The sequence below is a fragment of the Ranitomeya imitator genome, chromosome 6 (genome assembly GCF_032444005.1).
Source record: "Ranitomeya imitator isolate aRanImi1 chromosome 6, aRanImi1.pri, whole genome shotgun sequence".
Classification (NCBI taxonomy): Eukaryota; Metazoa; Chordata; class Amphibia; order Anura; family Dendrobatidae; genus Ranitomeya; species Ranitomeya imitator.
This window is the reverse complement of record NC_091287.1, coordinates 440,237,358-440,252,936: the sequence shown is the minus strand read 5'-3', so window position 1 is coordinate 440,252,936 and position 15,579 is coordinate 440,237,358. Positions and strand designations below refer to the sequence as shown.

General features: G+C 43.9%; 1 protein-coding gene across 1 annotated transcript in view; it reads right to left on the bottom strand.

The window, feature by feature from the left end:
• Window positions 1-15,579, bottom strand: part of CHD7 (chromodomain helicase DNA binding protein 7) — a 177,585-nt gene that overhangs the window by 21,540 nt on the left and 140,466 nt on the right. Inside the window, exons 7-15 of the mRNA XM_069731389.1 lie at window positions 13,611-13,666; window positions 11,671-11,785; window positions 7,803-7,886; window positions 4,755-4,892; window positions 4,534-4,655; window positions 2,298-2,541; window positions 1,277-1,453; window positions 423-566; window positions 47-308 (exon numbers count right to left, since the gene is read on the bottom strand). Of these exons, the coding sequence (XP_069587490.1) occupies window positions 47-308; window positions 423-566; window positions 1,277-1,453; window positions 2,298-2,541; window positions 4,534-4,655; window positions 4,755-4,892; window positions 7,803-7,886; window positions 11,671-11,785; window positions 13,611-13,666 (1,342 nt within the window). The remainder of the gene's footprint in view (window positions 1-46; window positions 309-422; window positions 567-1,276; window positions 1,454-2,297; window positions 2,542-4,533; window positions 4,656-4,754; window positions 4,893-7,802; window positions 7,887-11,670; window positions 11,786-13,610; window positions 13,667-15,579) is intronic.

Below are 15,579 nucleotides of genomic sequence, written 5' to 3'. Positions count from 1 at the left end.
AGAATCCAAAATCTGACTACCACATATAGACTCAACAAGCGCTCACCGTTAATAAGGTAGGGGTGGTTGCAGCATTTCCTCAGCTCCATCATAGTGTTTAGAAGATTGGGAACATTTGCATGTCCACCACCCCCTCCTTTAGAGAGGAAGGCAAAGTTTTTCTCCAAAATGGCTCTGTAATATTTCTTCTGGATGTTTGTCAGCTCAACTTCGATAATCGTTTCTTCCTTAGGTGCCAAGTTCTTTTCAACATCTTCCTTCAGACGTCTTAACATCATTGGTTTCAAGATGCCTTGAAGTTTTTGTACCTAGCAACGTGAGAAAGTAAAAATACCCTGTCATTGTCCCGTATTAAGAGGAGACTTTGTGATCGATGAAAGCTTGCCGTAGGAAAGGCAAAGACTGACTGACTGGGGTCGTACCTGCTCTTCAGTTTTCAGATCGCCAAACTCTTGCATGAAGTTGCTCTCTGAAGGGAAGCGCTCAGGTTCTAGGAAATTCAGTAGGCTGAAAAGCTCCTCCACAGTGTTTTGCAAAGGGGTCCCTGTTAGCAGCACTTTGTGTTCCTGAAAGCACAGCAAGGGAAAGATGAGAGCGGCGAACAGGCAGCTACATGACAACAAAAGGCAGCAAACCTTCACTACACCTAAGCGGCAGACCTTTATCAGCACAAAACAGGTCCAACAGTTCTACGTTTAGGGATAAGGAATACAAAACACAAGCTGCGTATAGGGAAACGGATGCAGACTGTATGGCTATCCCGACGCACACATAAAGGGTACAGTATAAAAAGATAGTAGTTTAGCCGTAAGCTGGGATTCATCATATTAGAATTTATCCAGAATTACACAACGCAAGGAAACCTAGATAAATGAGGAGAACATGTTCCTGTCAGCCCCGCTTGGAGCACAGTCAGTATTATAGCTGGGCAGCCACAAGCTATGAACGGCTGCCACAACCCTCAATCCAAATCCACAAATTTATGGTAAGAAACGACATTTTCTCCCAGTTTAATGCTTAAAGAACAGATGCTGGTAACAACCCCAGAACCCGGCAGTGCTGATTCAGCAGTCACACGTGGCACCTCCTGCCATAAAATGCTCTTGTGTAAAAGACTAATGCAGAAGAAGAAAAAAAAACAAATCTACAGTGATATTCCAAGGAACACAAAGGTGTTTCATGGAGACGTAGATAATAAAACAATGCCATTAATATTAAGGCACCCACCCGGAAAATGAAGCACCTCCCAGGGAGAAGCTATGTAGGACGTACTCACCAGAGCCATCATCTTTAGCCCTTCCAAGAGCTTGCAGTTCCTGTTCTTCAGCCGGTGAGCCTCGTCAATGACTACACACCGCCAGTGAATGTTTCGGAGCTCGGGGCAGTCTGTCAGAATCATTTCAAATGTTGTAATGATGGCGTGGAACCGGTGGGTATTTTTTATTGCTCGGCCCTGGTTTCAGATAGAGGGAGCAGGAAGAATAGGGTTGTGTTATAATAAATAGATTACTTTCCTTAATATTCAGGACTGAAAACCAACATGTTCACAACGTCCTAAAGCTGGTGCTCGACAATTCGCTGCGTTACAAATAAGTATGGCTCCGAACCGTCGGCAGTAAAATTAGAAGTTGTGGATAAGTCCTCAAGCAAATTGCTACTTTCCAACAGCCTTTTAACCCCAAGCAACCCGCAGAGAGCGCGAGCAAGGTGGCTCTTGTAGTTTGGGAACAGCTGGAAAGTTACACATCACGAACATCATTCAGAAGGACCAACTAGGAAGCAGAAAGGACAGCGAGCGGGGAAACGCTAAAAATACAAGCCCCAACTCCTCCTAATCATCGGCCCTGGGTATTTCTAGAATGGCGAAGGCCTTAATTTACTCCAGCATGGACCATGTTCCTGCTTATTTCTGGAGCCCAAATTGTGGCTCTTTTCACCACAGCTATGTCCTACGAGAGTGGTTGTCTAGGAAGCAGTATAATCTACTCTTCATGGTGGTGTTGTCTGGCTCACGGCTTTGATACACTGATATGTGGCCTTGCACACACAAAGCCAGTTGCCCTGAACACAATTGTACCATTATCTAGCCATGTCCTTTCAACATCCTGTAAAAGAGTAGAAATGTGTATGGGTTACATGTTACAAAAGGTGAAAAGAATCCATCAGATCCAGAGTTAATAAAAAGGCGCATCATTGAACTCTGAACAGCAGTAGTCATTTTTATTAGCCTTTTTTTTCTTATTAAATAAAAATTGAAAAAGAATAAAGCTTTGTTCAGTCTCCATTCTTCTACCAACCTGTGCATCTTTAAAGTACATTTCATAGAGCTGTATGGTTTTCCTGCTTGCTTGGCTTCCATGATACACGACCACGTTCAGCTCGGTCCATGTGCGAAATTCTCTCTCCCAATTTGGGATTGTAGAGAGCGGAGCTATAACCAAGAACGGGCCGTGGATCCCTTTTAAGTAGATTTCGTACAGGAAAGTGATGGATTGGATGGTTTTACCCAAGCCCATTTCATCGGCTAAGATGCAGTTTCGTCTAAATAGAAAAAAATTGAAGGGTAATTGTACTCAGTAGCTTTATAGCACCGTCACATCATATGTTCATGGAGCAATGCGAATGCTAGCATCCATCACAGTCTTGGCGCTCTTATAAAGGGACTGTCAGCACAGAATGACTGTTCAAACCAAGCACAGGAACTTGGTGCATCATGGTGTGGCCAAACATGAAAGTGCACCGTCCCACCTGCTCGTGTCCCCAGCTATCTTTGCTGAACAGCCATTCTGTGCTAACCGTTCCTTTAAGAATGAATAATGAGGCAATGCTCATGATCGACCTCCGCTCCATTAGGCTCTTCAGAGCGGGTGAGGGCCACGGACCCCCAGAGATAAGATATCCTTCGGAAAGCAAAAAGCAGAGAGGACACCACCCTATAAACCGAGATCAACCTAAAGCATAATGAAGAAAATACATGAATTGCAAGAAAAATAAGTATCCTACTACGAAGAGATCGCCTACAAAGAATCCATAGTTACTGATCCGAGACAAAACCCCCCACATAATATTAAAACCATTAAAATAGCCAATTGGCTGTATGTGAAAAAATAGACGTGTCCACGATAAAGGGAATGTCTAACCCCATCTGCCCATACAATAACAGTACACAGAATGCTTAGGATATATAAACTGATCAATAAATGTACAGTTATCGGCATAAGACGAAGACTGCGAGGGCTAACCAGGCATTGATCGCTAAATGACCGACTATGGGATTTCTTTGGAAAGAGGATAACTTTTATACATGAAAACACTCCTTTAAGGGTATATATGGACAAAATATATATATATATACACGGTATATATATATATATATGTATATATATATATATATATATATATATATATATATATATATATATATATATATATATATAGTTCATGTGGACACAAAATCCGCTGTGCATTACAGCATCAGCTTTGAGGATGAGATTAATTGAAATTTAACCAAGAAAAGTAGGCAGCGTAAACTGAACGGTGCGGCTCATATTTGTCATTTATAGCCTGTTATTTTATGCTGAAAATGTCACCCCTTTCCATTGGGGATAAATCTACATCCCGGATTTTGCTGCTGCAGATTTGTTGTGGATTTTCTGTTTCTTGTGTACTTGAAATGTATGGGGTTAGCTTGTAAACACAAACCATTCAGATCCCATTGTGTGCCAATGCCCGCATAGGTTGTGATGGTGCTGGAAGAGAAACCCTACATCCGTAAAATACTGAGCCTGCTACCCTGCAGTCGGGAAACTAAGCAAGGCCACAGGCAATGTCTGTCATTCAGGTTAGATTTGCATGACTGGAAGCATAAGATGTCTGATGAGTTATATACCAAGCGGCAAAACCACAGCGGTGGACGAACTATATTTCCCATGATCCTCGGCAAAAAAAAAAGGCAAATAAAGGCCGCATTTCCAGGAACCAGTCACGCACGGCACATATATTATGACCCAGTTTATTACTGCACAGACGAAGTGGGGAAACTTTCCTTCCAGCTTGGAAAGTATGCCTCATCGTTCAGCAGCTGGAACGGCGCACATGTAAAGCAGCGATGATGTAGTGTTGTGTGATTCATTGCCATCACATACATGCCTGTGTACAGGCTGGGGGGGGATTCCTAATAACATAGGGGGGCAGCTGCCTTGTGCTCCGCTGATTAACACAACCACAAAGATCCTTATTTTTTTAGAAATGCACACTACAGACAGGAGCTCGAGGAAAGGGTTAATGTGACTATATCGGCAGAACGCTGCCTCTAAACATTTTCCAGCATTCACACAAAGCCAGAGCTTATAAAAGATCTGAGCGCAGTAAAATATGGTTTTCCACATTTTTCTTTTTCTTTTTTTTTTTTTTTACAGAGTATAAACTCCGGTCCTAAGATGCCAATAAAATCTGTAAGGTTAAACTGTGCCATGAAACAAAGCCATTAAAGTTTAGTAAAGCTACTGCTAGGAGAGTGGGAAAAATACTTACGTGTTGTACCAATTGAACAGCAGCCAGTTCACTCCCTCCAACTGGTATTCCCTGAGACTGTTATTGTTTTTATACTCCCTGGAACTCTCCGATTTCTTCCACTCGTCGGCAGGAGGTCGCTCCTGTTTCAAATGCAGTAAATCCCATTAGTGGTTTTCCGAAAGACCACATAACTGAGCTATTTTCAAATAAAAACACTGGTCGGCGGTGCCAATTCTTACCACGCGCTCTGCTTCTGGCTCCCTGCTCTGGAGTTTCTCAAATTCTTCAATCTTTGCTGGATCCAAGTCCTGCTTCAGCTCCCATGTACTGTCCTCGTATGCAAGGGAGCACCATTTTACCAAGTAGTGGGTGATAGGCTTCCGGAGACAAGACGGAGTGTTAAAAAAAGAACCGTGAAAATGTATTTACATGGCAACGTTATCTCTATATTTAAAGGATAATAATCAGAAAAAAAATAGAACAGCACAGTTAGGATAGGGTGCAAAGCCTCATACCAGTTCTTATAAATAAAAATCAAAAGAGATTGAGGCAGCACATCATATTTAAAGTTGAAAAAAGTGCTTGTTAATGGCCCATTTGGCGACGTTTAGATCCTAGGTGTGGATCTGTCTCCTAGGAGACAGATCCACACCTAGGATCGAAACATCGCCAGAGAAAGATCCACACCTAGGATCGAAACGTTGCCAGAGAAAGATCCACACCTAGGGTCGAAATGTCTCCAGAGAAAAATCCACATCTAGGGTCGAAACGTCACCAAAGAAAGATCCACACCTAGGGTCGAAACGTCGCCAAAGAAGGATCCACACCTAGGGTCGAAACGTCACCAAAGAAAGATCCACACCTAGGATCGAAACGTCGCCAAAGAAAGATCCACACCTAGGGTCGAAACGTCGCCAGAGAAAGATCCACACCTAGGATCCAAACGTTGCCAGAGAAAGATCCACACCTAGGGTCGAAACGTCGTCAATGAAAGATCCACACCTAGGGTCAAAACGTCGCCAAAGAAAGATCCACACCTAGGGTCGAAACATCGTCAATGAAAGATCCACACCTAGGATCGTAACGCCGCCAAAGAAAGATCCACACCTAGGGTCGAAACGTCGCCAGAGAAAGATCCACAATTAGGATCGAAACGTCGCCATATGGGCCATTAAAAAGCACTTTTTTCAACTTTAAATATGGTGTGCTGCCTCAATCACTTTTGATTTTTATATTTAAAGGGCATATCCTGGACTGAAAAAAAAAAGACAAAAATGTGCCCACGAACTAATAGGCATGTAGTTGCTAACAGAGGAAACTACCTGCATGTTGTACCCAGTGCCGGTCATTGAGCACGCCTGCCAGAGTCAGCTGCTCAGCGTCAACAGAACAGCAGTTTCTCTTCCTGCTGACAGGGTGGGACTACTGGCGCCATGCTGATTGACAGCCAAATTCCCCCAATTAGGCAGCGGAGGGCCAGCTTTCTATCAGCATGACATCAGTAGACCCGCTCTGTCAACAGGAAGAGAAACTGCTGCTCTGCTGTCGTGACGTCGGCAGACTTCAGTGACCGCTCAGTGCCGGCACAGAACGGCGCCGAGCACAATAGGCAGGTAGGTAGCAACTAGCTGCTTGTTAGTGCAGGATAACCCCCCATCTTTGTTTTATTCTTGTCGGACAGATTAATTTTCAAATGCACAGTGAGGCTATGTTCACAGACCATATTTTCGGTGCGGTCTGGAAAAAAACAACCTTACATGGACAGCACATGCAGATCAACCGTACAGCGGTGACTTCTAAAAACACATTGCAATTCTTAACAGTGGAAATGGTTTTTTGTTCTTGTAAACATTAATAGCTGCTACTGTATAGAAGCAAATGCCAGACAATATAGGGGATTTCATCATGTGCTTTTTCTGGAAGGAGATCAGATGATTTTTTTTATGTATACTTGTGTGCACGTAGTCTCCTAACAAATTAGTTAGAGAGAAGCATGATATGATGACTTTATATGTACACACAATTCTGTGTAAAAATATTTGCACATATTGCTTTGGACTAGTTACACTTAAAAGGGAATCGGTCACCATGTTTTTGCTACGGCTACTTTCACACTAGCGTTAACTGCAATCCGTCACAATGCGTCGTTTTGCAGAAAAAACGCATCCTGCAAAAGTGCTTGCAGGATGCGTTTTTTCCCCATAGACTTGTATTGACGACGCATTGCGACGGATTGCCACACGTCGCATCCATCGTGCGACGGATGCGTCGTGCTTTGGCGGACCGTCGGGAGCAAAAACGCTACATGTAACGTTTTTTTTGCTCCTGACGGACCGCTTTTTCCGACCGCGCATGCGCGGCCGGAACTCCGCCCCCACCTCCCCGCACCTCACAATGGGGCAGCGGATGCGCCGGAGAAATGCATCCGCTGCCTCCGTTGTGCAGTGCGTTAAACGCTAGCGTCGAAATCTCTGCCCGACGCATTGCGACGAGGAGATTCCGACGCTAGTGTGAAAGTAGCCTACCTCATCTGAACGCAGCATAATGTAGGAAAAAAGACCCTGATTACAACGACTTATCACTTACTGGATGCAGCAGTTGTGACACCTTCAGTTATTAGACGCAGCATGTAGCAGAGCTGAGAAAGCTAAACCCACCCACAACACAGCTCCCATGAACTTAGTCTATTGACAGTGAGCGGCCTATCAGAGGAGGGGGCGTGGTTGGACCGGGGCTCAGATGCCCAGTCAGTGATAATGTCCTGGTGATAAAACCTTCATTGTAAGTAAACAAAACACAGCCTAATAAATGGCATCTCTGATATCAGCCCCTATCACCTGCTTTCTTTAGATTGCAATGGAAATAAAAGGAAATCGATCAGCAGGTTTTTCCTAACGGACTGACTGAGAACAAACTAAGTAACAACTCAAAAGCCCTGTTTTTCAGCTGTGAAATTCTCGACCATGGGGTACAACCACAGGGGGCTTATCTGCAGCTGGATCATTAAGGGAATTATTGGGATTTACTACATTATTTCACTGATAGGGAAAATCCACAGCAAAATCAGAAGCTTAAATTAACATGTTAAGGATTTCACATCTACAACCTCAGTTCATCTAGTCTGCAATGAGGGCACTGTACTACGCAATGGATTTTCAGGATGTAGATGCATGGAGGAAAATCTGCTGAGCATCCATTCGTAAAAAGGAAAAATTAAATAATGTGATCATTTCAATTTATATTTTAAAAGGAGAATAAAAACAATGTCCATTAAGAACATCCCTTACCTCGCCCTTCTCGTCTGTGCTATTGGAGACGTCAAGTATCCGATCGACTTCCACGTAGTCGGGATTAAACAGATCATCTTCAATCTGTTGACAAACGGGAAAATCAGAGTCTTATTTACGGTGCTCCTAAGGGAAAAACCTTTCTGCACCAAGGACATATTTGTGCCTATAGGGTCACAGAAACATGGAAATCTGACTCAACAACCTCGAACATGCTAATTGAAATTGTACAATTCAGCAGCACCGCTCCCCGTGAGGGTAAGAGACTCCTCAGACTTTGTTAACTGGGCCTCTTAATTACTGTGTGAAACCTTTTACAGCAGGAGAAAGTTGAAGAATATTTTAAATGAAGTGTGAAATTACAATTCACTAATGAGCAATCGAAAAGGGCTTATAGCTCACACCGTTTCTCGAAATCTACAGCTTGCAGGAGCGCGGTTTAAGTGCTGGTGTCGGGTTAACCACTTTCCTGCCAGTTTATAAAAATAGATGCTGGTGCTGGATTTACTATTCCCTACTAGGAACCGCGGGATCTCAAGGATGTCTAATTTGTTAAATGCAGGGCAATCATATTAGGCATTTAACATTCATCATGTATTAAAAAAAAAAAAGGGAGAGAAAAAGAAGTCAGACCACTAATGGCCCTTTAAAGAGGTTTTCCCCATCTCATAGTTTTGGGATATCACTAGAATATTCCCACATTAGAGATGAGCAAAAGGATATACAGGATCCTGGAAGAGAAGCCACGTCAGCCGTAGGGATCCTCGACACCTCTTCTGATGGGTAGGCCGCCATCATTATGTTGTGGCGTTGTGCATGCATGAGGTTGCAGGGGGCTACTAATTGGAAGAGGGTCCAGGGATGTCACAGGCAATAGGACTGTGGAACAGCGGCCACTCACTGCTGGCATAGCTAGTGGATCAGGGTTCTGACGTTTTTCTCAACACTAGCCACACTTTATGACCATGGTGGTCCAACCACTGGGACGCCTAACGGTCCTGAGAACCAAGGGGCTGCAGCTCTAGAGCATCACCGCAATGCCCTCACCGGCTTCCCTTGCACAATGACGAGCCGCCAGCTACCTGTGCAGAGAAATGCACTGCAACCCACTTCAAGTGCCCACTGTGGAGTGAAAAGAAGGGGCACAATGCTACACCAGTGTTTCATTTCTCTTAGGCCATGTTCACACCATCCTTTTTTTCATGCGGAATTGCCGCGATTTTCCCACTCCGGGTCCGCAGCTGTTTTCCATGCAGGGTACATTACAATGTACCCTATGGAAAACAGGAACTGCTGTGCCCACATTGCGGAAAATCGCGAAAAAAGCCGCGCTGAATAGCCGCGGTAAAAAAGAAGTACCATGTCACTTCTTTTTGCGGAACTGCAGCGGTTCTGCACCCATAGACCTCCATTGTGAGGTCAAACCCGCAGTAAAACCCGCAGATGAAAAAAAATATCTGCGGGTTTTCTGCGGTTTGTGGCGCAGAACCGCTGCAGTGTGGCTGCCCCCCCGTGCCCCAATCCCACCCCCCCATGCTCCGATGCCACCCCCCCGTGCTCTGACGCCCCCTTCCCCCGTGCCCTCATCTCCCCCCCTTATACTTACCCGGCCTCCCGGTGTCCGTCCGGCCGTCTTCTCCCTGGGCGCCGCCATCTTGCAAAATGGCGGGCGCATGCGCAGTGCGCCCGCCGAATCTGCCGGCCGGCAGATTCGTTCCAAAGTGCATTTTGATCACTGAGATATAACCTATCTCAGTGATCAAAATAAAGGCGGGTGGGGGTCATTTACTATTTTTTTTGTCACCCCCATAGGTAGGGACAATAAAAAAATTAAGAATTTTTTTTTTTTCCACTAAGGTTAGAATAGGGTTAGGGGTAGGGTTAGGGTTAGGGTTAGGGTATTTTCAGCCATTTTAACCCTAAAAAACTTCCTAGAAAACACACAGACTCTGCATAGAAAACTGCATAAAAAAAGCATCAAAAAACGCACCAAAAAAGCACCAAAAAAAGGACCTGCGTTTTCTGCCAAGAGCTGCAGTTTTTAGTCCTGAAAAAAAAGGAGGGAAATCAGGAACGTGTGAACATAGCCTTATTAATCCTCCTGGAAAGGTAGGCATGAACTGACAACTGGGTGTCACCATTCCACTTCTCAATTTTCCTTATACAATCTAACACTTATTGTACAGGGCCATATTGCGCAAAAACACGCGATACCGACAAGGTGAATGATAACACCCATTGCTAACCTAGTCTTACTTTTCCAGGAGGAACAAAGCCGCCATTAAAGGGACTTTCAGCACAGAATGACTAAAAAAAAACAAGCCCAGACACTCGGTGCTTTGCGACGGGGCCAATCATTTACATACACCTTCCCACCTGCCTAGTTGCCATTGATCTCCACCCTTCTCTGGCTCTATAAAGCCAGAGCTGTCAATCAGAGAAGAGGGGGATGGAGATTGAGGGGAAACAAGCAGGTGGGAAGGTGTATATAAAGGATTGGCCCCGCCGTGAAGAACCGAGCAGTGGGACTTAAATTGAACAGTCATTCTGTGCTGACAGAGTCCCTTTAAAACATGTCAGGAGACTTAATAGGTCTGCCTTCATTTCCTGACGTTATATTAAACAGAAAGCACAATCTCTATAAATCCCTCCAACTACACAATTAATACATATAGTTATGTAATCACTAATGGTCTTCAGTTTGTTGGTGCACATCCTATAAACACTCTGAGAGATTATAGTGGACAGTGAACATATATGTTGAACAATATTTCATCAATTCAGGTCAGGGAAGACAAATTTGACAGCACAGGAACCTCTCTGCTAATTTTAGAGTTTTCCCCGATTGAAAGCGTAAATTTAAGGCTCGGTTATTACACTTAAGTATTATACTTCTAGGGTAGACCGAGAGGGGAAACAGTGAAGACTTTCATCCGCCTGACCCTTGCTCTGGCTCTACATACAGATCTAAGTGAAATTAAATTGGTGATCAGAAGCTTAGTCCCATGTGGGTAATTGTCCAAATCTGAGAAGGACAGCCACAATCCCCTGCATAATTAGCTCTCCGAGAGATATGACCAGAATATGCATGAGTGCTCACACACTACACCCACATTAACCCTTACAATCGTCAGGACTCGAAGGACAAATAAAAATTATCAGCGAAAGACAATGCATGAATGAAATATTGGACAAGTGACGGCAGCATGTAATTTACTAGGTGCCAGGCGACCTTCTGATAGCAGCATCGCATATGGGTGGAGATTCTGGATAATAGCGGATAATTAACCTGCTCCGTTCCACCTTAAATTTTCTTGCGAACCACACAAAAATCTCCGATCACCCACTGCTAGATGGAGAATGGTGAAATTTTCCTTCAGTAAAAGAGATCAGATGCTGCGGATTCATTTTTCTGGCGAACTTTACAAAGAAGCAGACTGAACCCTTTCAGGAGGTGCACTGGGAAATAATTCAGCCTTTAAGAGCACTGAAATCAAACAAGATCGATCAGACGAGCATTGATTTCCCTCCAAACATTCAGTGCAGACTGCAAATAAATAGGAATCTAATGCGATAACGGCGGCTTCCTAAACACCTGCTCACAAAAAATAATTACAGCAAAGCCCCGGATTATTCCTCAGGGCGAAGGTTCAATCGTAAACCATTTACAAATTAGGTGAAAACGGCAACTATTATTCTTGAAGGTGGGGAGATGTCAATCATGAGATCGGGACAGCACACCATTATTCATAGTACAAGTTTTACTATGCATTCTAGCAGGAAGCCAACTTGTATCCTGTCGGCAACACTGAAATCTTCAAACTACAGAGCTCTCAGACGTATCTGTACATATGGCCGCGCCACTTACCTCCGAGAGGAACTTGTTCTGGCCTTGCTTGGCTCGAAAACGCTTGATTTTCTGATGAATCCTCTTGTCCTTCTCGAGCTCCTCCACAGATGCCCATTGGCAGTGCAAATAGGAACTACAGAAAGGAGAGACGTTCCCGTGACCAACATGGCAGTAACACTGGACGTGAGCGGATGAACAGATCACATAACACGTTCCGTCTACACTGCAGGTTCATCATTAAAGGGACTTTCTGGTTTTCTTTTAATTCTTTACAATTTTTTAGATCTCCGCTGTAATTTGCATTGCATGCCTTTAAAAAGGGATTTTACTAAACAACTTTGATCAGGCCAAGTGATAAATGTACCATCCATGGGGGTTCGATAGCACGGACCCCAATGATTGTTAGAACCGGGGTTCTAAGACCCACTACGTGAACGGAGCAGTCGCGTACACGCTCAACCATGGCGCCACACTCTTGTATGGGATTGATGGCTCTGCCCTCTCTTCAAATGGAAAAATGCATATAACTTAAAACAAAGGATTATCTACTACTGGACAACCACTTATCAAATGCAAAAAGCCCCAATAATATAAAAAAATAAGCACACACCTCCTGGGCTAGCACCGTTTAAGTGATGTCAGCACTGTATAGCCTGTCGGTCAGGTGACATTGCCATAATGTAAAAATAACAAGTCACTGGCACACTCCGGACGTGTTGTGATGCAAAATTGGGCATGCCATGTCATGTGAGCACTGCAGCCCATCAGTAGCCATTGATGGGCTGCAGCCTTCACAATTTTGACAGACAGAGCTGTAAAGGCTACAGACCATCAGTGGCTGCAGCACTCAACTGACATAATAATTTGGGGCAAACATCCCTGGAACAGTGCTGGGTCCAGGTGGTATGTGCATTTTTTATTTTATTGAGAGCATTTTAGAATTTAAGAAGAGGGGGTTTTCAAGTAATGGACAACCCCTTTTAAAATGCCAGAATTACCAAGGGTTCACCAAACTAAAGATATCAGCGCAGAACACCGAAAATGCTCAAGTTGAGCACAACAGATATTCCGAGATTGGGAAATCTTCATTAAGTGCGGGTGCTCACCAGGTTCATGCGTCCCAATCTAAGGATAGCATTATGAAAGAGCAGAGACCCTTCTGCTATTGCAGGGTCACATATTGGGCTTCTTGCTGTAGTTTTGATAAACTCGGTGCTTTATCTGATGTGGCTCAGCTAGTCCCGTCAATGATTGGCTTTGTCTAGCCCACACCATTGACCGGCCTGAGGAAGGTGCTTGTTTGGTGCCAAACAGCAATTTTCAATCAACTTTCTTAAGCTATATTTACCTCCCTGACTAGGACGCCAGAGGCAGCGCGGCCGTGCATCCCAACCTCCAAGACTTTAATGTGTCAATGACGTAGATGCATGGAGTGTAGTACACTCTACTTTTCCTGGACAATTCATCAGCAGACAGAACAAGTTGTCCTAACATTTTGAGAATCTGCAACACTTCGTAGCATCGATACTACTGGATCACTCCCGTACATGTGTATTGGGGAAATTGCAATTTACACAATTTCTTGTACAGTTATAGTGCATTTTCATAACTGAAAAATGTATTTAAGGGTGTGTTCATCTCGTAACTAAATTGGGCTTCAAAAATCTGCAGCAAAATCCACACGAGTCATGCCCTGAATTTTGCTAATGATTTGCCATACACTTCACCCTACGCAATTAGCGACTGTAGCACAAAATTTACACGGAATGGATGAGAAAAAAAAACCCTTGCATTGTGGTTCCATACCCAAGAGGATTTTTCATGTAATGTGTTGATGAAATTTGGTAAAATCTGACAATTTTAAGTGTTTTCTGCCCCTTACCCTAAACATTTCTGCTCTGCTATGACATCTATTCTTGCAAACAAAAAAAAGTGAAGCGGTCACAACATTTACTTACAAGTTCTTATACTTCACATAAAATTCTTCAACTTCTACTTCTTCCCCAGACTCCAGCTAGAAGACAGAAGGACATTCTTTACTGTGAATCGCGGCTACGGGCAAGCGAGGAGCTTGTGATGAGGAATGCAGGTCATACACTGTCTGGTGGGACACAACTATTTGTAGTAGTCTGGACGGCAGACCCCGCTCTCCGTCACTCCATGTCTATCACGTGCCGTATACAGTTCTGGTCACATATTACCCATTAAATCCTTAGAAATAAAAAGCAAATGTTTCTGGGGAACGCACAGCTGTCCAATTCTGCATTGTCATATCTGAGACATGATTCATTTTTAACTCCTCCCTCACCACACGCCGGTTTCATTCACAACAGCCTGACCCTGTACCTGGCCGGCTGCCAAACCCACAGCGTTAAGTAGACGCCAAGCGTACCATTTTCTCAGGCAGCAGCCAATTAGCAGCTGCACTCCCTAATGCCAAATGTATTATTTTTGGCTGGCTGAAGACAGTCTTGCTGCATTTTTACAATTGGCTTCTACGGGGTGTGCGCTTGTGTGTTGAGAGGAAGCAAACCACGGACTACAAAACGCTTGTGGTCTACAATTTATATTGCTTTCGTGTTCGCACTTAAGACATCAGCGAGTGCATGATTGAGTCGGATTTGATACAAAGCTCTCGCCACGGCGGTTAAGATACCAGTTAAGACGTTCATTTAGGAGATGTTGAAGGACTGAGTCTGCACTTTCTCCGGAGCTGTTTTTAACTAGAGATGAATGAATCTGAAGGAAGCCAATGTGTACGCGAGGAAGAAAATTCCTGGAAAGACGATGTCAGCCGGCGTATATTAGAAAGAGTCACGGCTCGACAGCAAAGCGAAAGCGAATGTTACACAGGATTCTCACTGGTGCTGAAAACCAAGCCCCTGAAACAGATCGGGGGGATTCACGGCCTTCATCAATATTACACAGTAAAGCGCATATTACACTGGCAATATCCATCATAGACTTAACTGATTAATAAAATGAACTAACAATCCCAGTAAAGTCCATTAATAATTCTACTACTTTGGGCGGCTCGTACTGCCACCAATCCCGAGAACCCAGCGCCCTGTGTAAATGCAGCAGTGCTCGATCATGCGCCCCGAAGGCCAGCCAAGAGCTGCACTCTTACCTCAGAGGGACCCATTCACAATAAATGCGGCGGTACACATGATCGGCCACGGTGTCATTCACATGGGGCTCTTCAGAACCCTAGTTCTTGGGTCAGTGGGGGATCCCATGGTCGGACCCCCAGTGATCAGAAAGTTACACCCTATCCCATGAATGGTGGACAACTTTCAAACTTGAGACTAGTCCTTCACGAGTGCACATTCATGGATGTTATTTTGTTTACATAATCCCCCCACGCTCATATTTTACTATGAGGCTACGTTCCCACGATGCTTTCTTGGTTACGTTTTGACGCTGTGCGTTTTTCCAGCATCAAATACATAGCGCTTTACAGTTCCAGCCAAGTGGAAGGGATTTATAGAAATCTCTTGCCCACTCAGATTCTTTTTTTTTTTTTCACAGACATGCCGTGCGTTTTTCAAATCCACAGAGTGTCAATTTCTCTTGACTTACATGGGAAAATCAGCAAAAAAAATAAAAATGCGTTTTTAGTCTGTTTTTGAGGCGAAAACTCATCAAAAACACATGTAATCCACACCTACGTATATCAAAGTTTTGTCAAAACAAGAAACCAGGAAGCATCAAAAACAAAGCGTCAAACACGAAATACACACGTTAAAAGGAAGAGAAAAAAAACACGCACAATAACGCAATGAAAAGACAGAATTAACCCAATTTAAATAAGTGGAGAAATGCTGCAGAAATTCCGCATGAAAGCCACATCAAAAGCTCATTGTGGGAAAGTAGCCTTAAAGTCAATAGAGAAAATCATAAAAGCATAAGGCATCCATTATATTT